We start from the raw sequence: 23,305 nt of genomic DNA, 5'->3' as shown, positions 1-23,305 counted from the left end.
AGGTGAACATTTTCCAAATGTTTCTTAGTCATTCTTCTGTGAATTGCCTCAACAGACATATTACTTTATGGTTATATTTGGTTCCCTGGGGAGAGAGAAAAATCACCGAGCTTTTAGCAGTGCGTAATTTCAGGACTAAACCAGGCAGGATCCGTCAGCATTGGGGAGGGGCCCAGGGGCCAGTGCTCGGCTCTTTCAGATGGCGGCCCAGGGCTATAGGAACACTTTCAGCCCTTCCATGAGCTGTAAGACTCTGCAGCTTTGCAGTGGGCTGCCCCAGTCTCCCCCTGGTTCCCTTTTCCTTTTCCTCACGGCCCTTGGCTCTGGATGCTCATGTGCCCTTGAAACGCTGTAACTAATTTAGACTTTAGCCCTCGCCATCCAGACCGATTCGGACATTTGTCAGCTACCTCCCCAGAGCCGCAGCTATGCTGTGAGTCACCATGGCCAGTGGACAGAAACCATCCACTGCCCTCAGTGCGTCAGTGGCTTTGGGATATTCTTGGCAGCTCTTCCTTCCCTTCCTGAAAGCTTATCTACTCTTGCCTCTCCTACGTGCTGATTGATCCTTCCATCACTGTTTGTCCCCCCAGCTGAGGCCCACTAAGCTGAGGCCTAATGAGGATGATGGCGCTCCCCACCAGGCTGGCCAGCCCCCTGCTGAGTGCCTGACATAAGTGCTTGACATCTGTGCCCTCATAACCTGACCTCGCCGGGTGGCCCCTGTCCTGTTAACACGGCTTCCTCCTCACAGCCCTGATGCCCTCCAGCTTCTTGCTGGGGACAGTGTCCTGCCTGGAACCCAGGCCCTTGGGGCTCTCCATCCCCTGCCACCTTCCATGAGCCCCCCTCCCCTGGGGACAGCGCCTTCTTTCTGTTCCCCCAACCTCTGAACAAAGGCTTCCTTCGAACCCACTAAACCTTTCTGAGCTGAGACCCTGCCACTGCCATCTCTCCCCAGAATGTCCCCCGTGGGTATTAATATCCACCTAATTAAGCGCAAGGTCACTGTCCCTTGGGGCCCTGGCAATCAGAAGGCTGAGCCTGCCTCAGGCGAATCTCCCGTGCTGCTGTCTTTGTCTCCGTGTCCTTGGCACCTTGATTTTCGGGTGTGGACTGTGGAGTCAGCCGGCTTGAGTGTGAGTCCTGCTGGACCCCTCACTAGCCCTGGGACACTGAGCAAATTAATTCTCTCTTAGCCTCACGTTTCCTCATCTATAAAGGGGGTGTAATAATACCTACTCCACAGTGTTATTGTGAGAATGAAATGAGACAGTGCAGAAAATGTGCCTACCATGGCCTGGCACCTAATGAGCATCAGTCCATATGAGCTATCGGTGTCGATGTGACCGTTGCTGCTGCTCTGCGTCTGAACGGGTCCAAGCTCTGGAGTAAGATGCTGTGGAATTTGTGCAAAAGCTGTGGGTTGTGTTCAGATTCCTTAGATGCTCTTTACTTCCTTGCCCACCATATGTGAGTGATGATACCAAATGCTTCATAGATGCAGAAAGATCTCAGAAGTATTTTAAAGCCTACCTTTTTCAGTGGGCATAGCCTTGGCAATGAACCAGCCACCATGGTAGGAGAGGGGGCGTCTGCTTGAGGAAATAAATGCCCACAGGCATGCTCGCAGTGGAGACGCTCCTTGCGCTTTGGATGTATGCTCATGCACACACACACACACAAATCTGCAGCCGCACAGGCACCATTGCCCGAGCATTCTTTCCTTCTCACTTTTAGCAGGGAACAGATGGTCACAAGATAGTCATCATTTTCCTTCTTCAAAATGCAAACTGGGCTTTGTATAAAGCTAGTTAATTTATAGACTCCATCAGATCCCAAGTTCTTATGAACGACATGGGTAGTAGTGGTGAGAGTCACTCACGTCCATGGTCTCAAGTTAGGGACTCGGTTAGAGTCATTTATTACGTCTCCTGCATGAAGGGAGAGAGGGAAGCGTCAACGCTGGAGGACTCCAGGCATCTGATACATTTTGATATGTCAGAACACTGGACCTTAACTTAAGTATTATTATCAGGGAAACTAAGCTGTGTGGAGAGGAAAGATTGTGTTCCACGGGGCAGAGCATGACCTGGAAATTTCAGACCCGTGTGTTACAGAGGATTTGCGAGGACAGTTTTGTGAAGGCAGCGAGCAGAGCCGATGGTGGCAGTTAATTTTATACAAGGCTGTGCTGGCGCTGTGACATTCCCGGGAATTATCTTGGGTTAGCACCATCACAACCTTGCCTCCAAGTGCTGTCAGCTCCAGGCGGAGGGAGAGCATCTCGTCTCTTCCTTCGTGTATTTCTGAGGTTTCTTTCATTAGCGAGTGCAAATTAGGAAGACTTGTGTTCTCAGGCTAATCACAGGAACGCCACGAGGTAGCAGGAGGAAAAATAGCAGGCCTCTCAGGGCAGAGAAAGGAAAGCGAGAACAGAGCCTGGGAGCCTGTGATGTGTTGCTGCCATGAGAGCGAGGGAGCCAGCATCATTCGGCTGTGTATTTATGTTTGTCTCATCTCCCAAATTTCAGACCATGATAAGCATGTGCAAATGGCCAACTTGAGTCTTGCACACCTGGCCCAGCCTAAGCCTCTTTCTTGGATTCAGAGATTGTCGCGCTCTGAGAACACACTCTTTGCACCCAGGCTGGAGGATGCCACAGGAGGCCTGTTGCGTGCGTCCCTGGATGACTTCGCCGTGGAAACCAGCAAGGAGACAGGGGTGCGAGGAATTGGCGCCAGGTGAGTTTGACACATCTGCTCTCTGGGCCCAAACCGCCAGGGACTTGGTGCTCTGGAGCCATCTGTACCTGAAGAAATGGTTTAGAGGATGTCAGGTCTTTAAGGGAAGTATACATTCATTGGATACCTATCAGCTATTTCCAGAGATTTCCTGAAGGCAAGCTAGGGGTGAAATCTCTGCTAACTGCTATAGGGCAGACTTCCCGTCTCGCTCCTACGTGGCTTCTATGTTTTGGTGGAGAAAGAACTAGGTGATAACACGAAACTGAGGAGGACAAAATACACAAGTTGTGATAGGCCTGTTTGGTCTTATCACAGCCCAGTTACTGTCCTAAGCACCTGCACACATCAACTAATTTAACTCTCACATCCCTGGGAAGTACTTCTACTGTTCTCCCAGTTCCGCACGGGAAGAAATGGAGGGTTTGGGATTCGAACGTGTGCTGCTGGCCCTGGAGCCCCTGCTCTTAACCTCCACACTGTGCTACTTTCTCTCTTGATGGGGTGCTTGTAATTTAATTTGCAAGTGAAAATAACGAGCTTATAAATACAACTTTGCATTATCACACGATGATCCATAGATTTCAAAATAGCCTAGAAGTGGGATTACACTTCCACTGCAAGTTCTATAAATAGCACAGGTTCACAGATGACACGTGACCAGTGAGGGCTGCTGAAGGAGCTGTTTTTTGGGCGAGTTATACGTCTGCTTTGATGAGAGGGTACGATGACTCATTTGAACTGTGATATCTATGTATCTTAAAGCAATTCTTAGAAGATCGTTGCCTCAAGTTCTTTTGATGTAAATATGTATCAGCACACACTGCAGACTCAGTCAATAGTGATGAAGCGAAATTGTCTCTTGCTGTGTAACTGCCCCAAAGCACGGTGGCTTGGAACAACAACCATTCTGTTTTTCTCTTTCACAATTTTCTGGGTGAGAAATTCAGCCAGGGCTTATCTGGGTGATTCTTCTGCTTCATGTGGTATGGAGTGGGGTCGTGTGGTGGCACTCAGCAAGTCTGGTCTGGAGGCCCCAAGACAGCATTATTCACGTGTCTGGGCCCTTGGTGGGGACGGCTGGGCTGGGAGCTCAGCTGGGCTCCTCCACTCCCTGTGTAGTCTCTGGCCTTCTCCACATGGTGCCTCCAGGCAGGTAGCTAGGCTTCTGCATGGCGGCTCAGGGCTCTAGGGGCATGAGGGGAAGCTGCCAGTCTTCTTAAAGACCGGGCCTGGAGCTGGCACACCGTCAACATCTGCCATACTCTTAGTCAAAGTCGTCCCAGGTCAGCACAGATTCCATGGCAGCAGAAACAGACTCCACCTCCCAATGTAGGAGGGTCAGAGGATTGGTGACCATCTTTGATCTGTCATTCAAACTTAGAGTACTTTATGATTTAAAAGCCGTGACTGACTCAAGGCCACCTTGAGAATATGTTGACTACAGAATATCCCTCCTGAGGATGGTGGGGCTCCCGTGACCTGCCACTGGGCGTGCACAGTGGGGGCTTTGCGGCACTGCTTGGCGGCCAGCCTTCTCCATAGAAAGCTGAATTGGAGAGCTCAGTAAGCTCTGCTCTAATTTTACTTTACGGTTGCCCAATTTTCACAACCTCACTAACTCACTTCAGGGGTTACTAGTAACCCTCATATGGAAAGGGGAGTCTGGGGTCTCTAGTTGTCTGGAAGGCTCCCAGAAGCACAGCCTGGGACAACGACTCGGGTGCAGGTGGTTTTTGCTGAGGCGATGCCAGGAAGCGTAGTGAGCAGGGAGATGAGACGGGGAAGGAGGGAAAGTCAAAGAAACGGGGGATGCTGTCCTCAAGGTAAGTGTTTTGGGAAATCAGTGCTCAGTTCCAATGAAAGGTGTGTAGAAGGCCTTCCAGAATCGTCCGTCTGAAGGACAGTAGGGTGGACACTCGGGTACCAGCTCCCATCCCCCTGGAGGAAGGTTGTTGGTGGGAGATACTAATTCTCCTATACTTTTGGGGGAGGTGAGGGTAGTGGGGTTGCAGGGCACCCCACATGGACAGGAAGCTCTAGGGCAGAAAGAGGACTGAATTTGAGGCAGGATGTTTTCAGCGTGAACTGAACCTGGGCTCACATGGAACCACCCACCATCGCGGTGGCCAAGTCTGGGGTGGGCCACGGCCTAATGTCCGCTGGGCTCCATTGATCTCTGTGACGTGGATATGATGTTTGACCTTTCTGCTGGGGCTGGGGCAAAGATGATGCAGCCCAGGATCCCCTTCAGACAGGGTTCCGGAGTGAGCCCGGGTCTTGAAGTCCATGACCAATACCTGCTCAGCTGTCTAGTGCTGTGTGATCTTGAGCAAGCTGTGTAACAGGCCTGTCCCTCAGTTTCCTCGTCTGTCCAGTGGTGATAACAGTAATACCCACCCCAATTGGGCTGAGTCTGTGGTGGGTGTCCCAATGTTGGTGACCCCGCCCCTAGTCTCTAGGGCAGGAGTATCAACCCTTGTTAGGGGGCTAGAGTGGGTTCAATGTTGAAGGCAGGCACAGACACAGCGTTGCGGCTCCCTTGAGGGTGAGGTTATTATTTCCAGTAAGGGAGGGGGGAGGGCTGCCTGGGGGAGGTGACACCAGCAGGCTGTGGGCATGGTGAGAGGGAGGCAGACAGGCAGGAACTCCATGGAAAGGCCCAGTTCATCTTTCTAAAGCAATCAGTTCAGCAGCTGCTGTGTCCCAGCCTTGAACTGGGTGCTGAGGAGTCAGCGGTGAGCAGGACAGGCAGACCCTGCCTCCTGGTGCTCACAGAGGTGACAAGCACAGGGCCTGTGAGGGCAGGAGCACGTCGTGCTGTTGGCCTGGAGCCCAGGGCATGTGACTGGATGGTTGAGAGCCAGGGCAGGAAGGGTGGGAGCTCACGCAGACATTGACACTGAGGAGATGGGGCTGCACCCCCAGTGTCACTCCTGGGCGGTTCTTTACTCAGCACCTCTCAGGACAGGGGTGCCAGTGGGGTGCTAGGCCTGATAGAAATCCCTGCCCTTCCCTCCTCCACTGAGCAGTTGGCCACCGACTGCCCCAGCAAAGGGCTGGCTCCTTGATGCCATTGACTCCATTTACAGCAGCGCCCCCTGCGCCCCCTCCTCCCCAACGTCCCCATGCGTTTATCTGTCTGTCCTGTTAAACAGCAAACTTCCAAAGGACAGCTACACGCCCGAGGCCAGCATGTGGCGGCTTTCAGCATATGCCATTTTCTGTTTTAGCTTTTCAAAAGCTTATGTTAATTGTGGTAAAATACATACAACATAAAATTTGCCATCGTAACCATTTTTGGGCGTACAGTTCAGTCGTGTTGAGTGTATTCATGTTGCTGTGCAGCCCGTCTCCAGAACTTTTCATCTTGCAAAACTGAAACTATACCCATCAAACAGCTGCTCCCCGTTCCTGGTCCCCGAGTCCCTGATGACCACGCTCCTGCGTCCTGTCTCTGAATCTGCCTACTTTAGGAACCTCATACGAGTGGAATCCTTCAGTGTCTGTCCTTTTGTGACTGCAGTAAATGCCAGTCCTTATCCTCTTTAAACAATAAAGGGTTGCATGTGTAGCCCAGATCACATGGACCGTAGGAACCTGAGACGGAAGGCCTCCCTTCTCTCCAAAGGCCCACCCAAATGCCACTTGTCTCCGTCACCTTTCTTGGCCCCTCCTGGACTGCTGGGGTACCTCCTTCCTTGAACCCTGGAGCGCTCTGCCAACGCCTCTCCTTTGGTCAGCTGTGCATGGCGCAAATGGCACCCTCCCACCCCTCAAAATCCCACAATGGGCTGGAAGCTCCCAGAAGGCGGGGCCCACCTCTGCCCCACCTTCACCCTCAGAGCCTTGCCAGCCCGGGACCTGACACTTAGTGGGTTCTCAGTCAACTTGGGTTGAACTTCTGAGGTGCTCAGTATAAAGTGGAGCCAAGTCAGAGTGCGGCTGCTTCCCCAGTCTCCAAAGAATGGCTCTGTGCTCGCGCCTCGCCTCTGCACCCGCCTTCCCTCCGCCATTGCTCCTGTTCTTCCCTTTCTGGCTCTGGACCCTCTAACAGTGCCAGGCTCCGTACCCAGAGCAACTGGCATCACCAATCCAGGGATACAGCGAGAGTCTCCGTGGGAAGGGGCACGTGCCAGCATCCCCTGCCGTGGTCCTGATGCCTGAAGCAATGGGGTGGATGTGGGCACACTGAGGTTGGGGACAGCCTGGGTAACGAAGGGCAGCTGAACCTGTCCCAATGGTTGGCCACCCTGGAGACCTGGTGCCCACTTTTTCCAGGGCTCTGAGCACCCATGGCTTTGCATCGCTTCTTGCTTCTCACTCCCTATTTTGCTCATCCCTAATGTAGCTTATCTTGTGCAGAGCTGACCCTGGGGGTGGGACAGAGTTCTTGCTTAATTGATTATTATCCTAGGGCCTAGAACATTCTTTGTTTATTAGATGACCATTTGAATGCCTGCATGAAAGGTTCTTGTTCTCAGCTTAGGTGGGGGTTCTGGGGCATACCCAGCCCAGCTAAATCAAAAGCAAACAATGAAAAACCAGGACCCACTAAAGGTGTCGATGTTTACACTTTCTGCCTCCTTTTGGTGCCGTCACAAGCCTGGGAAATAGGAATATTATTCCTATTTTATGGTTAAGGAAATTGAGGTTTTGAATGGCTACATATTCAGCCCGAAGGAAAGAGAGTGGGAGGTTCCTAGGAGGCCCAGCTGACTCCGGGGTCCCTGTGAAGGCAGAAAGACCCCAAAGCCATTCTTCCTGATCCACTCCTGATGACCAGATCAGCCCTTCATGGGATCTGTCTGCTGGCTGATCAGGCCTGGGGCTGCCTTCTACAGGCCACCATCCATACTCAGAAATGCCAGGACATTTAGGGGACGTCTTATCTCATCTTGTCGCCTTTCCCTGCAGCCCCTGCACTGGCTGGGAGCGGCTGGAGAGCATCTGTTTGATCCAGAAGCCAACGACTTGTGACCCTCTCTCTGGGCCATCTGTTCAGAGCACGTGCACAGGTGGGGCCAGGCTGTGGGCCGGGTGTGGGGTAAAGGAAACCTTACATGTGATGCTGCTTTAAATCTTTTGCCACCACTTCATTTTGTTTCCCTGATAGTGTTCACAATCCTTTGGTTTTTAAAGTTATTTTCAAAACTCCTTATGGTCAGGAAGAGTGCATACAGTGCACCCTCAGCTTGGGCTGGGCATGTGGATCTGAAATATTTCAGCGCTGGTGGGGATTCCCGGTGCTCTGATCCAGCATGAGGAATGCCTGCTGTGCAGAAGTGTGATTATGTTACCGGACCAGATGTGGGTCCCTTCTTGGGAGTTAAATCAAACTGCACCAGAAGTAGTTGTTTCCCAAAGCAGATTTTTTCTTTGCAGCATGCAGCAAAGAAAAATGGAAATGGTAGGGAATAATTTCACAAAGCTATGGCCCCCCAAGCACAGGGAGGTGGGTATCTTTATTCGGGGTAAAGGATGAATATTCAAAGGGGAGGTTTCATTGTCGCATGTAGAGGCAGGCGTAAGCTTGCACATGCGTGGTTGGAAATCATGCTTCTACATATGTCGCATGATCTAAAAATGGCTGCTTACCCCGTCCCAGAGGAGGGGAAGTTATGATGTTAATGAGCACAGGTTACTTTAGTCCAACTCCCCACCTGTCTGTGCAGGTGTCAGTCTCGTGGTTGCGATCTGGGCCAGTCTGGTCAGTTTCAGAGCATCTGGGTGCTAGGCAGTTGTCGCTTAGAGCGTCTTCCTGGAATAGAGCTGAAACTGCATAAACTCAAGGCCCCAAGGTGTTAAGTAAAGGAACACCTGCACCTTGCAAGAAGGCAAGAGAATTAGGTCAAACACAGAGGTTAGAGTTTAGGCAGGACAGGAGAAGTGGCTTAGGGTCCATGTCTGGTGACAGTTAAAAAAATGCATCACCTACTTTAGTTACAACTCTTCATGCATGCCCAGATATCATCTCCCAGTAACCACCAGAAAACGCGGTGGCAGCATTTCCCTCTCCTAATCCTCCAGGCAAGCCCCCAATGGAACAGAAAGACAAAGAGATTCCAGAACTGGAGAAAATATTTACACTTGAGGAGCATTAAGCCTGGGCATTGGGTCTGGAATACCACTGGGTGGCTCTTTACCATCCACTGTCTGCCAGTTCCACCATGGTCCTGGGGGAAGGAGAAATGTGGAAAGTGTTGGGTAGTGGGTCACCATTTTGGGTTTTCCCATGAGCTCCATGAGCAGCATTGAAGTGCCCCACCCCAGGGCTCCAGCTGGCCTGGAACAGCCTCAGGGCTCTGCTGTGGGTCTCCGCCACGACCTAAGCTGGGAGAAGCCCTTCCGGGCATCGGTGCTGGGCTGTGGGGCCAAATCACTCTCTGGTTATTGGAGACCCTAGAGGAGAAGGCTTTGCTGTCTCATCTCTGTGCTCTAATTGTGGTTTTAGTTTTCACTGCCAGCAAGTACCTCTCCGCCCAAATTCTGTCTTGTCCCAAGACCAATGCAGAAAAAAATGGCTGTAGCAAGTTGTCAGAAAACAAGCATTGTCGCCTGCACTTGCCGCTGCTCTCATAGCCCGAACGTGACCAGCTCTGACCAGTGAGGCTCACGAGAAGCATGTGTGCATGATCCACCCCCAGGATTGTGCATGCATGTGTGTGTGTGTGACATAGTGTTCACCCCTTTTGTATCAGGTCTCAGACAATTTGGGGGAGAAGCACAATGCAGGATGTTGTTTCCCTCCAGGGCCACAGAATAACAGGAGAAAGAGCTTCCCAGCAGAGCCGGACGGAGAAATCGTGCATGTGACCCTGACCCGGGATCCGCGGCGTGGTTTTGGTAAGAGGGCCCGGCAGGTGAGCCCCAGCCTCTCCCTCAGGCGGGGGAGGCAGGTGTATGTGTGCTGTCTTCCCGCCGACTTTTCTACTCCCCTTTCCTGCCTCACTTCTCCCAACTTGTCTTTCTCAGTGATCACTTCTGCTTTTTCCTCCCTTTACGTGTCCACAAAGAACAATGGGACTTTGGGGTCCACGTTTTCCTTTTAGACCTGATAACAGGGGTGCATATCTTGAGAGTGTAAGTACAAGATAGAAAAAGATGTTTTTCCCCTCGTATCATGTAATACCCTTTCCTTAGTATTTTTAGATTCTTAGTGATGGAGAGGAGGAGTCGATATTTTCACTTCTTACTCTTTACTGCATTTGAAGACTTTTAAAAACACATAAAAAAAAGACACTGAGACAAGATACTTGACTAAAAATTAACCCTTTCCTATCTCTGATTATCTGCTAGAGAAAATTCCAGTGCCCATTGATGGGCTGCGTTCCTGGCCTTAACTGTCCTGACTAATGGGGGGCAATCCATTTTTGTCCGTGTGTCATGGAGGAGTAGAAAGAGCTGTTAGAGGATCAGAGGGCCTAGTACAAACATCAGCTCTGCCACATCGTAGCTGTGTGATCTCAAGCAAATAACCTAACCTCTCTGAGCTGTGAAATCATTCCCATCTTATGAAACATCATTGGATTACAGGTTTTGTCATTAATGAGGGAGAAGATGCAGATGAAGTTGACCCTGGCATCTTTATATCTTCTATTATACCTGGGGGACCAGCTGAAAAAGCTAAAAAGATCAAACCAGGTACATCTTTTTGAATTGCCAGAGACACTGCTTTGAGGAACGGCTCTTTCTTATTTCCCTGATGGCATTGTTGAGATGTTTTCTTTTTCCAGGAGGGCAGATACTAGCCTTGAATCGCATCAGCCTGGAGGGCTTCACGTTCGACATGGTTGTTAGAATGATTCAGAATTCTCCTGACAACATAGAGTTAATCATTTCTCAGTCAAAAGGTATGTCCTAACCTGGTTTCAGAAGCTGGAGAGTCTCCCTTATCTTCAGGGGTGCATTTTTACCCCTGGATTAAGTGGTAAGATGGGTAATGGATTTTTAAGTCCATGAAGGGCTTTGCATTGCTTTCCTCGTGGTGGTGGCTTCCTGAGAAGCAGTATCGTGGCAAAGATCAGAAAGCTCAGCAATTTCAGGGGCCAGTGGGCTCTCCCGTTGCTTGTCCTTCCGAATGGGTGCAGCCTGCTCTGGTTCTTGATTAGACGTGGCCAGTGCAACCGTTGTATTGTTTCTTGTCTACATGTCTTGCATGACACTCTTTGTCATGCAAGTCCTTTTGAAAGTGACCGCTCCAGCATTTCTAATAGCTAGGGCTTAGGTGTGGCAATCAGGTGGGAAGGAGACAAGGCTAGTGTTCTTGAGCTGAACTCGCATAGCAAGCATGCTCTTCTTACTTAAGACAGGGCATGAAAGGTCAACTAAGAGTAAAGCTGTGTTTTTTTTTTAAGAAGCTTTTTTTCATCCTTTAGATAAGAGCAACAGTCGCCTATATCAGAACATAATATTATTATGCTTATTTGGGGCAGGATTGGGGGGTTGATGGAGATGATTGGGCATGTTAACCTCCCCTTCCCTCCCAGTTACTGGGCAACGCCACTGCTTTTTGACTGGATGGTCCTGTGTTTAACAGCAGACTACTGCAATCCAGGCTTGTGGATTTCCTCTTCACGCTCCAGGGTTGTTGTACAGTTTCCCCTTATGTATAGAAAAGCTTCACGTCACACCAGCTAGCATTTTCTAGATCCTAAATGTGGGCACCCCATTTGCCTTGCCTGATGAAAACCATGCACTCTTTCACATGTGCACGCCATCGCCAGATGGCTTTCCCATGTGTTGTAGTTGCCCCTGGTCCAGAAGCCGTGGGGAGATAGGAGATGGCAAAGCCGGGGCCTCAGCCACACACCTTTCATCCTGTGGTTGGAACTGATTTGGGGGCCTGCCCTAGCACTTTGCAACACCAGCCCCTGTGCACTGTCTCTGTTGAGTTTGCCAGCATTGTCACTGTTCTTCCCACAATATTTTAGCTCTTATTGCATTTTCCTCCACACTTGGCTCAGGTAGGACAGAAAGGAGCATCCGTTTTCATCAGGAAACACAATACAGCCGAGCTGGGATCAATTCAGTGTTGTTCAAGGATGGCCTGTGTGATGGCGGATGTCAAAAATTGGCACCCAAGCTCTGCGAAACTCAAACCACGGTCTCACTTTGGAATTTTAGATGATGGATTTCCCACAATGCCTGTAAATCAGGTGTCCTCTCACAATGCTGCCTCATCACAGTTGGGGTTCCTTACACAGCTGCTCCCGTTGCTGGAGGAAGTCATTTCCACAGTGACGCTGGCTGGATCACAGTGGGCAGAGGCTTGACCGCCATGAATTTCTATCTGGTTAGGCTGCTGTTTGGGCGGGCCATCTAGATTGGAGGTCAGGGACAAGACAGATAACATTCTCATCATGAGCAGCCATCACTGTCTATGATAGGTGGAGTTTTAAGTACCCACGGAACGTCTCCTAGCTTGCATTTCCATTAGGCAGGACACAAGTTGCACAGCTTGACTTTTTAATTCAATCGTAAGCCAGCCCCATCCTCATCTCTCGTGGAGGCTGTGGGAGAGAAAATGAACAGATACTTACAACATTGCCGGAAGGACAGTGGCAGTAGAATCTGTGAGTGAAATGAATAAGGTCTTACAGAACAGTGGCTTCAACACTCTCTACTAAATACCTTTAGGTTTGAATAATTCCAAATCTAATTCATTAAATTAAGTTCACACAACATGTGAGTTGGGCACTTACCTGGGTGCTAATGAATCTGTATCAAAAGTAGTAAACCTACTCGTGTGTTTATATTCCCAGATCTAAAGAAAATCTAACTATTATGCCTTCTTCCCATGTACACTTGTCGAGCAGCTAATATTAACACATTAACAGTAAATATATTTATTGAGGCTCTACTCTCTACTAAACTGTAATCTCTTTATCTTTCTCTCTCTCTACCTATATAAAAAATCTCTCTCTGTATGATCTCTAATCCTTACCAACCCTACAAGGTAGTTGATACTATCTCTTTTTTAGATATAAGGAAATTGAGGTCCAGAAATATTAACTACCTTTCCCAAGGCTTTCCCTATTGATCCCTGACCTCATGTTCTTTCCTCTGATCTGTGCCAGCTCAAGGGTCAGACATAGGGTTGATGGGGATCAGTGGCCCAGCCTTCACCCACAGGGAGTCCACAGTCTGGTTAGTGACAGGTACCCCAGAAGGACCTGACATGTTGGTCTTTGGAGCTGTGGTGTTTACAGGCGTGCTCAGCAGGGTTTCTGGAAGAGGCTGAGTTTAAGAGCAACACCACGCGCTGGTTGTGGGATTTGGGCAGGATCTCCATCCTTTTGACTCTGCTTTCTCATGTTTGAACTGGGATAAGACCTTCCTGGTGGGTATGTTGAAAAGATGGAAAGATACATATATGTGTGTTTATGTGCATTTGTATCGTTGTGTGTGTGTGAGAATATGTGTGTTTCTGGGTGTGTGAGTGTATGTGTATCTGAGCATGTGTGTGGTGCCCATCACATGGCAAGAACTTAATAAAGGGGAACTGGCATTATTAACTCATGTAATTGCTCCTGTGTTTTCATAATTGGGTTGTGCAAACTCAATTTCAGTTTCAAAATCACATCCAGAATCTTCCGTTCTTCTGTTCTAATTGCGTCATCCTTCAGGAGGGGCTAAGTTCACATCATCGCCAGCAGCTATAAAAGATCACTGCAACACTGGAGGAAAACAGTGTGCCCCACCGAGAGATGCCACCGAGATGTGAGCCTCTCTGAGCTGTTGACTTCTTCTTGGTGGTTTTTATAGGTGTTTGTGGAAATACCCCAAGCAAGGAGAAGAATAGCACAGCCCACTCTGGGGGCTTCTCTACAGACAGCCTGACCAATGGGCACCAGGGAGGCTGTTCATCACGCACACCAGACCAGGAGAGAAATACTGAAGAACTAGAAACAGCTCTGGCTCAGAGCTCGATGCCCGGGCGGAGCCCTCAGCTCTCCCCTCTGCCATTAAAGGTAATCCTCCCCTTGGTTCACTTTCTAGAATCTGCAGGAGAGAGAACAGACCATGGTGCCCAAGAACCCTGGCATCGAAGTCCCTCTTTGCTCTCTCTTTGCCATGTCGGGTGGATAGAGGGGACTAAACCCCTCTGGCCCTCAGTTTTCTCGTCTGAAACACGGACGTAAAGGCCTGCACTGCATGGTTGTTCAGAAGAACATCAAGGGGAAAAGGGCAGGCTCCCAGCCACAGGCCTCCATGTTTGAGCCTCCAGCATCCTTACCAGCTGATTACAATTATTACTGGTAATAACTGTGGTTGCAGGGCAATGCAGGGACAATCAGGCATCTCATATTCTTGGCATCTAGTTGGTCCTTGACTGCAACTCAATGGCTTTGCTGTTGACCGAGGAGGAAGAAGACAGAGGCTGGCTTTGGTGTGCAGAGAGCTGTGTGCTTCAGTCCCGGGCCGTCCCCCTCCAGCTGTGTCTCCTTAGACACGGGGTGGAATGGTCTCCTTTTGCCCCTTCAGACCTTTCTTTTTTCTGCCTGGGGACCCTGAAGGCTGATGTTCGTGGACTGTGTCAGCTCTCTGTCTTCTGATTGGCTCTGCCCCCCAGAAGCCCTGTGCCTAGAAAAAACTCCTTGTTTTCCTTTCCTCTCACACGACTACCCCACACACAGCACTTCTGACACCAGATGTGTGGGCTTTCCTCGCCAAGCAATTCTGACACTAGCTGACTCGAGTCGGCGCCAGATCCCACGGGGCAAGGGCTCAGTCCCTCAAGACTGCCCCCACTTCAGATGTCAACTGCAGGTGGTAGGTCCCCAGGTGACACACACTTCTGACTTGGCTACAAATTGAGGTTCCCACACCCCTTCCTTGGGTTTGGTGATTTCCTGGGTCAGCTCACAGACTCCGGAAAACTTGTTATTGCTGGTTCATTACAAAGGATGTTTTAGAGGGTACAAGTGAACAGCCAGATGAAGAGAGCTGTAGGGCGAGGTCTGGAAGGGTCCTGAGCACAGGAGCCTCTGTCCCTGTGGAGCTGGGGTGCACCACCCTCCTGGCACGTAGATGTGTCCACCAACCAGGAAGCTCTCTGAACCTTCTGCTTTTGGGATTTTCGTGGAGATTTCATCATGTAGGCAGGAGCGATCATTAACTCCATCCCCAGAGGATGGGGAAGAGGGCTGAAGTTCCAAGCTTCTAATCATGGCTTCATCTTCCTGGTGACTGGCCCCCATCCCGAAGCTGTCGAGGAGCCCACCAAAAGTTGTCTCCTTAGAACAAAGAACACTCCTGTTATCCAAGAAATTCCCAGAGATTGAGGAGCTCTGTGTAAGATGCTCCTGGCATTGCTATCACTCAGGAAATTCCAAGGGATTTGGGAGCTCTGTGTCAGGCACCATGGTCAAAGACCAAATACTAGAAAAAAATATGCTCCCAGTGCTCTTAGTTCTGAGGAAATGACAAGGGTTTAAGGAGCCGTGTGCCAGGACTGGGGGCAGAGGCCAATATATATATTTTCTATCATTTCACACCTTGGTGGGAGCCTGAAGTTGGGGGACGAGCAGGGCCAGACTTGTTGCTCTCTCCCCGTGCTCAGGTTGGCGGTGTCCCTCTTTCGAAGAGCAGAGCCCCTATCAGCTGCTCTTTGCTGTAGGACTGCTCTCTGGGTTGCATCGGCCCCTCCCTCCGCTCACCCCTTCGGCTCAGGGGAGGTAGCCACCCACTGTTCTAGACCTAGGGTACTTGGCTCTCCTCCTTGGTTTCTCTAAATGCTGCCAGCACCCTTGAGATCAGGCCTCGCACGAGCTCTCCTCCACCCCCCAGGTTGATTGTGTGCGCTTTCTCTTTCTTGCTGGGACTCTGGTTCACACAGGCAAGTTACCCAACCTCGCTCGACTTCATTTTTATCTTTTATAATAGAGGTGACCATGCCTGTCCACAGACCTGTGGAGATGCAAGTGCCCAGCACCTGGCTGGCAGTAAGGCTCCATGAATGCTAGTTCCTTTCTAACTGGCCACGGGGCTCAGCTGGATGGTGCATCCCAGGAAGAGCCGGATGAGGGATCAGCAAGAGCATAACGCTAAAAGCAGACATTGATAGAGTAATTAACTGGGTGTCAGGCAGGGTCCTGAGCGCTTGTATGCGTTACATCATGTAAGCTTCATTACGAGCCTCTGAGATAATTACTGTCATCAAGCCTTTTCATAGGTGGGGTCCTGAGGCACAGAGAGGAGAAGAACATGCCCATGGTCTCTTGGGGAGTAAGTGGCAGAGCTGGGATTCCAACCCAAGGAGTGGGACTCCACGCAGCAACCTCCGCCCCAGGGTGGCCCTTCAGAAGGCCCCCTTTGCAGGAATCAGGGCCCAGATGGCTTTGCGTGGGGGCCTCTGGGGCAGCGCACCTGTGAGCTGGTCTTTGATGGGTAGTTGAGGGGAACAGTGGTACTCTAAGGTCACAGCTGACCACGGCACAGGCTGCGGAACCTGTCCAATCCAGGCTCTGCTGGGGCACGTGGCCGCTTTGCGGGCAGGTCACCTTTGATGGCATAGCCCAGTGTACACTCACACTTGGGACCTCACCCTCAGTGGTTGCTTTACTCTTTGAAATTTAAAATTTGGACAAGACACCTTGCCCGGCCGGTGGGTGCGGAGTGTCTCTGGACAATCGGGGACTTGTCTGTTACTACACCGGTCTCTTTGGAACCTCTTCTGTGGGGTTGATAATTTTTTGGCTCCCTCTAGCCTGTTTATTTTCCTGTGTGTTATTGTATTTTCCAACATGGTGGACCAGGAAGCAGCTAAGCAAAGGCAGATAGGGCCCAACGCTGGGAGTATGGGTGGCCGCATCTTCTGGGCACAGCTCGTTAAAAGTCTCTCCCCCACTAGACAGTGGGTCAGTCTGGGCAGGTCTGTCTTACCACTGCCATCTCCCGCACATGCACTGTGCCTGCCACAGAATAGGTGTTCAACTAACGTTGTCACGTGATTGGATGAATGAATAAACAGATCCTACACGGTTATTGTCATAGTTCACAGCAAAATGCCTGGCACGTGGTAGATAATTCTTCTCTTCTGTCCTGCCCTCAAGCCTTCAACCACTGAAAGTGGAAACCCAGTGCAGCTACTCTTGCTAGGGGTGGTTGAAGGTCTTCCTGAGGTTTTCTTCTTATTAAGAAGCTGCTGTGTGTCTGGTGTCCAGCATGCTATCACTTGGCTGGTGACATGTGTGAAGCCACCGGGAAGTGCCTGGATGACTTCACGTCTCATGATGATATTTGCATCTTGAGTGGAAACAGGAGGGGACCTCCATTTATTGAGCCCTGTTGTGTGCTGGGCATCATTCACAGCCACAGTTAGAAGGAGATCTCTCATTCTAGTTCTGTGGATTGGGAAACTGAGGCTGGAGAGACCAGAAGATTGGTCCAGGGTCACACAGGGAGGAGCTGATAAAGCTGGGAATGAATCTGCTGTTGGCCCAGCCCTCAAAGTAATGTGCCTTGTGGTGTGCAATGCTCCCAGCTCCTGAGAGCAGCTGAGAGCTATGAGGAGCCGTCTGCTAAGGCATAGTGGGTACCTTTATGCCTTCCTTACTTTTGTTTGTTTGTTTGGGGCAGGGTGCTGGTTCTTCTTGTCCTCCATCACCTTCAGAAACCAATGCCAGTGAAATCTACTTCGTGGAACTGATTAAAGAAGACGGGACGCTTGGATTCAGCGTGACTGTAAGAGTTGTTAGGAGAGCTTGGAAAGTAAACAGTTGAAAAGACGTTCACTGGAGCCTTGGTGGGCATGCCACTCATATGGTGACAGCCTCTTGATAATGTGCTCCCTGGGTGCAAGCAGCACGTGGGAAGTGGGTGAACCAGGAAAAGCAGTGGGGGCCTGCATGGGAGATGGGAGTCCAAAGACAAACTGGGAGACACAGGGCAAATGTGGGACGAGCAGGAAGTGCAAGCAGTGGGGCTGGGATTGGGTGATGGGTCCTCACTCTGCGGTTCCCAGGGACAACAGGGAGAGGGCAGCAGGGCTGCAGGGACAGAGGCTGAAGGGGAGTGGAGCAGTCCACGGTCATCTCGAGCGCGGTCACCATGGAATCTGGTGCTCATGCCTCCAAGGCCAGGACAAGGTCAGGTTGGCAAGACCTCCGTTCAGGATGAACACTTTGCATTTGGTTTTGAGCTCTATCTGGCAGACCCTGGAGGAAGGAGGAAAAACCCTGTACAAGAACGATATAATCCCACCGATGTAAAAAATCTGTAGTTTTGTGTGTATACATGCATGAAGAAATTAGAAGTCAGAAGATAGAGATCTTTATCTAGTGACGTGTAGGGATGTTCACAATCTATTATTAAGAGGAAAAAAAAATAGGAAGGAAGTGGCAGAATGTTGTGTAGTTTAATTCTACTTTTGTAGCCACAAATCAACACATGAGCATACAGGACATGCCAGGCAGCAGCCTTTGGGCCTGTGGCCGGATCCACCAATGCTGGTCACTGCTTGTGGAGAGACGGTGTGGTGCGTTGCTGTGACTCTGCCTTCTGAGCACCTGCCACGGGCACATGCTGGGGTTTGAGAAGGCACAGCTCCCCTGCCAAGCTCGTTTTGTTAATACTTCTCCTGAGCACCGAACCTTCCTGCTCAGGGGATAATATGGCCCAAACAAAGAAGTGGATATATGAGATGGTGTCACATGGAGATGGATGGAGTGGCAGGCGGGTGGGAGTGGCCCTCCCAGGACAGGACAGACGGGCGGTGACTTTTTCACTGTGTTTTCCAGGGCGGCGTTAACACAAGCGTGCTCTATGGAGGTATCTACGTGAAATCCATCGTTCCTGGAGGCCCGGCTGCCAAGGAAGGGCAGATCCTGCGGGGTGAGGCATGGCGTCCCGCTGGGGACTCTGTGCTCTGTGGTGTGACGAGCCCTGGCCTGGGAGGTGCAGCCTGAGACCTCGGACAAATGGTGGTTCTCCAGGTCCTGGTTTCCTCACCTGGAGAAGGGTGATTTGACCCGGCCCGCCCCCTTGATAGGTTAACGTGGGGATCACAGGTTTGTCGTGGCGCACTAGGAAGCATAAGGTGATTTAGAAATATGAGAGTTTCAGTAAGCTTGTTGCTGTTTGGCCTTTGTGGGAGAAAGTCGTGCTTCCCGTGGAGGACAGAGCACACGTCGGTGGCCGCCACTAGTATGTGGGGGCGACACTGCCAGCCTCCTCTCTGCCCTTCCTCATGTCTACTGCTCAGAAGGAAGGGGGTTATTTTTACTCTTTTCCAGAACAGTCAGAATGGAGCTAAAAAGGGCACCTAAGATCTTATCTCCGTTTCCCCTAGTATTCCAGTGTCCCTGGCATCAACCAGGTCTCCTGGACCTTTGTGAAATAACGAGATCCTGGAGATATAAATATTATTCCTGAGCGACTTGAAAAAACGGTTTCACAGGCAAACAGGAGAAAGGATGAGGTTGTACAGAGCTGGCTCGACCGCTCTGTGAGCCAGGAATAGAGGGACTTCTAGATAGCTGACATGTGAAGGGGTTCCCAGAGGCCCTGGCCCTCAGGCCCAGGCAGGGCTCCTGGCAGCTCTGCTTCCTGCCCCTCCTCGGGGCTGCACGGAGGGGTGCTGGGCAGGGGCCTCCCGAGAGAGTCCTTCCTGCAGCCCAGGAGCCCGGGAACATGACGTCTGTCCCCCTCCCAGGTGACCGGCTCTTGCAGGTGGACGGAGTGAGTCTGTGCGGCCTCACCCACAGGCAGGCCGTGCAGCGCCTCAAGGGTTCTGGGCAGGTGAGTGCACCGTTCCCGGGAGCTGCTCTTCCTTCTAGAGATTTCCCAACAACTTCAGAACTGCAGTTGCCTCTGGCGGGGAGAAGGGGAGGTAGGTGGGAAACAAAACAAGATTTTTCTTGGTTTTCTTCTCTTTCCCTTCTTCCTTTTACTAACACTTTTCTATGGGGCTGTTGAACGTGGGAGGAAGCAGATAGTCCCAAGCAGAAAGCCTTACCCTCTATAAATAGCCTTGAAGAGCTTACTTGTCACTTGCCTGCATTCTGGAATCAGACAGCTGCACAGGGCTGAGGGAGGGAAGCGACCTCTCTGGCCTGGCTCTGGCCGCCCGCTCATGCTCTCTGCTGCAGCCCCATCTGACCAGTGCTGCCTTCTGCTCCCAGGCCCCGTCACCCAGCTGCCTTTGCACGTGCTGCCACCCCTCCCCCAGTTCATGCCGTTCCCAGCACCCTGTGTGATTAAGGCCTCACTGTCCTGGGATTCATATCCCAGTGAGGTAGAAATTCAAACGCCAAGAGCCAGTGGCGTTCACCCATCCTGTTCTCCCTGTTCTGTGCAGCCCAGGCAGCCTCTGGATGTTATCATGCTGTTTTCCGACCTCTGCCCGGGGGTGGGAGCCTTTACTTGCCCCAGTGTCCTAAGCCACAGGCCTAGCATCACCCTCTTGGTAACAGGGAAGTCGGCAGAGACAGAAGGGACTCCTGGAGGCCTTCTGGCAAACCAAGGGGCGGAAGGGCCCCTTTTTGCTTTCTTTCCCAAAGCGGTCTTCTGGTTTGTGGTGGGAGTTACTTAACGCTGGTGACCTTCACTGACGTATCTTGAGAACAGAGTCACAATTTATTAGTCCTCTCTGTTCTTTAGACCTTTGCTAATGAACATGGTTAGAGAAGGTCCTTGGCCAGCCCACTGGCAGTGATGACAGGTAGGAATTGTCACTCTGGGGTGGTGGCCTGGTGCTGAATGACAGTTGCAGCAGAAGGATGTTGACAAGGCCAAGTCCCCTGAATGAAAGCTGAGCATTCCTAAAAAGCTTCCAGTTGATGTCTAGCCACTGGTTGTTGAACCATGCTTTGGGTAACAAGAGTGTACAGTGTGTGGGGAAGAAGGATGGGAAATCAAAGCAAAAAGAAAGGGCGAGGTCAGCTTGGCACAGCCCTGGGGTACCATGCTAGGGCGGTGGGCTTTAGGTGGTGGGAAATATTGGAGACTTTTAATCAAGAGTGTTGCATGTTCAATGTGTATCCGAGATCAATCCACGGGTACCCAGGAGGGGAGTGGACCAAAGGAGGAGAAGATAAGGTCCGAGAAGCAAAGTTAGCTGCAGCTTGCCACAGTCCAGCTGGGCACTGGCAGAAGACGAGGGAACGGAGGAGGGGGGAGCCCTGGGGAGACGTTCCTGATGGAGAACATGCAAGCCTTAGAAACCAGATGGTATTTGGAGGGCAGAAGGGGGAGAGCTGGACCACTGCAAGTGTGGCCCCTGGGAGGATAGTTGAGGGGTGGTTCCATATTCTATGAGAGCAAATGCAAGGTAGGAGTGTTTTAGGCAGGATGGGGAGAAGATGGGGAAGTGAGGGCGAGAGAGAGGAAGAAGATGAATTTGAAGTGGAGGTACATGTGTTACTTCCAGGAGCCTTTCTCCAACAGGCTGTTGGAAATATAGCTCTGGATCCCCCAAAATAGGCTAGATTGGAGATTTTGATTAGACATTCAAATGAAGCAGCTGCTGGAAGTATCAGAAAATTAAGAAGCATTTACTGGGTGAAGGGAGAGCCTCCACGTTGCCATGAAGTGTAAATTGAGTCTGTCTACTCATCCTTCTAGGTGGTAAGACTGGTCTTAGAGAGAAGAGGCCCCAGGACCGCACAGCAGTGTCCTTCTGCTAATGACAGGATAGGAGACGACTGCACGGCTGTTTCCTTGGCAACAGCCTTGCCTGGCAGGCCCGCAAGCTGTGTCTTGGCAACAGATGGTGAGAGAAGAGAGAATTGAGTGTTACTATTGTCGTGTCATCCTGCGCGCCTTTTGAATTGTCAAGTCAAACGGGAAGCAGGAAGGCTTCCTCTGGGTTCTCAAAGGATAGTGAGCAGCGGTGGTCGTGACGTGGCCGCCTTTCTGACACGGTCAAAGTCAATCTAATGGAATATGTCTCTGGAAAAAAAAAATGCATTGTCCTAAAATGATCACCAGGCATCATTCTGCCCCCAAGCCTTCTGAAGTTTTCTGCTCAGCTGCCAGAATGTTTCTGTTTAAGTATTTAGGGATGAAATCAGAGTGAAAGTGTCATGCGGTTTTTGAGCAAAGCTCCACATTCCAGTCAAGACACTCCTAACAAAAGATCCGAGGACCGATGAGGCTAGTTTGGGAGAGGAAGGTGCTCAGAAATAAGGCTTATTATTAGCATCATTCAAAAAAGCAAACCTACAGTCTGTTTATGGGGGGTCATTGTGCATCTCCTGATGGGGTGCTTCTCTGCACCTCCCTGAGATTTTGCTTCCTGCTAGGAAAACCTTTGTTCCCTTAGCATATCATGATTTGGAGCTTAGCCATTTTTCAGTGTCTTTATAGAGATTTTCCTGAAGGTGTAAATCAGGTAGAATGCAAGTGACATGCCACGGCGAGTGACGGAGTTGGGTGGAGGAGGGACACGTGCATAAAGCAAGTCTGTTTCCTATTTCATTGCTCTTCTGCTCACTGCAGTGAGGGCCTTTGGGCAACTGACTATAAAATAAGCCTAGATGACAGCGATGGGGAAACTGGTCATACGACACAGCAGGACCTATAAGCTTCTGACACTTTTGTTCTTGTCCTGAATCAAAGTGTACATCAGGGCTCTGTCCCTCTATTGACTGATTGCCAACTGAATTGGTGAAGGCGGACTAGCGGGGGCCCTGGAGGCCTCCTGGGCTGTCGGATGAGCGAGGTTCCTGAGGCTGTGCCCATCTCTGGTGCCCAGAGGCAGCCGCTTTGTCTTATGGTCAGTTCATGCGGCTGAACAAACAGCAGCTAAAATGTTTCCACAGAGTTGACCATAATTGTCTCCATGGTCTAATAAAACAAAACTTTGTTTCAAGTATGCTAAAAAAATGATTGAGGTGCAAAGGAGTAATAGGAATATATGTGATACAAGTTTTTCTAAATGATGCTGGCATAACGTGTATGTCTATAAACTGTATCTTTACATGTAAACTTTGTCCACTTACCTATAATGTGGAAGCTACTTGCCACACATGGCTACTGAGTATTTGAAATGTGGCCAGTCCAAATCGGTAAAACACACACTTGATGTTTGAAGACTTAGTTCATAAGAAGAATGTAAAATATCTCAATAATTTTTTTCATATTGATTACATGTTGACATGGTAATATTTTAGATATATGGGGTTAAATAAAATATAAGATTCAGTTTACTTTGCCTGTTTGCTCTGACTTTTTATTTTATTTTTATTTATTTATATTTTTTGAGGAAGACTGGCCCTGAGCTAACATCTGTGTCCATCTTCCTCTACTTCATATGTGGGATGCCTACCACAGCATGGCTTGCCACGGGCTGCCATGTCCGCACCCAGGATCCGGGCCAGCGAAGCCCGGGCCGCCGAAGCCGAATGTGCGAACTTAACCACTGAGCCACCGGCCCGGCCCCTGCTCTGACTTTTTAAAGCATGGCTATTTAAAACGTGTGGTTTGCCTTTGTAGCTCACAGTCTGTTTCTACTGGACGGCACTGATCTAGAGCATGTAGAACGGACTCTGTCATAAAAATTAGCAGCATGAAATCTCTTTATGTAAAACAGAAATAATTCAGCTACTGGACAGTT

The 23,305-nt window shown here is 50.3% G+C and overlaps 1 protein-coding gene across 1 annotated transcript in view; it reads left to right on the top strand.

Moving 5' to 3' along the window:
- The window catches only part of FRMPD2 (FERM and PDZ domain containing 2), a 123,461-nt gene that overhangs the window by 82,573 nt on the left and 17,583 nt on the right, over positions 1–23,305 (top strand). The window contains exons 16-25 of the mRNA XM_046652200.1: positions 2,535–2,745; positions 7,663–7,763; positions 9,499–9,591; positions 10,282–10,389; positions 10,482–10,598; positions 13,513–13,718; positions 17,329–17,433; positions 18,489–18,582; positions 19,403–19,488; positions 21,313–21,460. Of these exons, the coding sequence (XP_046508156.1) occupies positions 2,535–2,745; positions 7,663–7,763; positions 9,499–9,591; positions 10,282–10,389; positions 10,482–10,598; positions 13,513–13,718; positions 17,329–17,433; positions 18,489–18,582; positions 19,403–19,488; positions 21,313–21,460 (1,269 nt within the window). The remainder of the gene's footprint in view (positions 1–2,534; positions 2,746–7,662; positions 7,764–9,498; positions 9,592–10,281; positions 10,390–10,481; positions 10,599–13,512; positions 13,719–17,328; positions 17,434–18,488; positions 18,583–19,402; positions 19,489–21,312; positions 21,461–23,305) is intronic.

This window comes from Equus quagga, chromosome 2 (genome assembly GCF_021613505.1).
Source record: "Equus quagga isolate Etosha38 chromosome 2, UCLA_HA_Equagga_1.0, whole genome shotgun sequence".
NCBI classification, from domain to species: domain Eukaryota; kingdom Metazoa; phylum Chordata; class Mammalia; order Perissodactyla; family Equidae; genus Equus; species Equus quagga.
This window is presented reverse-complemented; position numbering and strand designations above follow the sequence as displayed.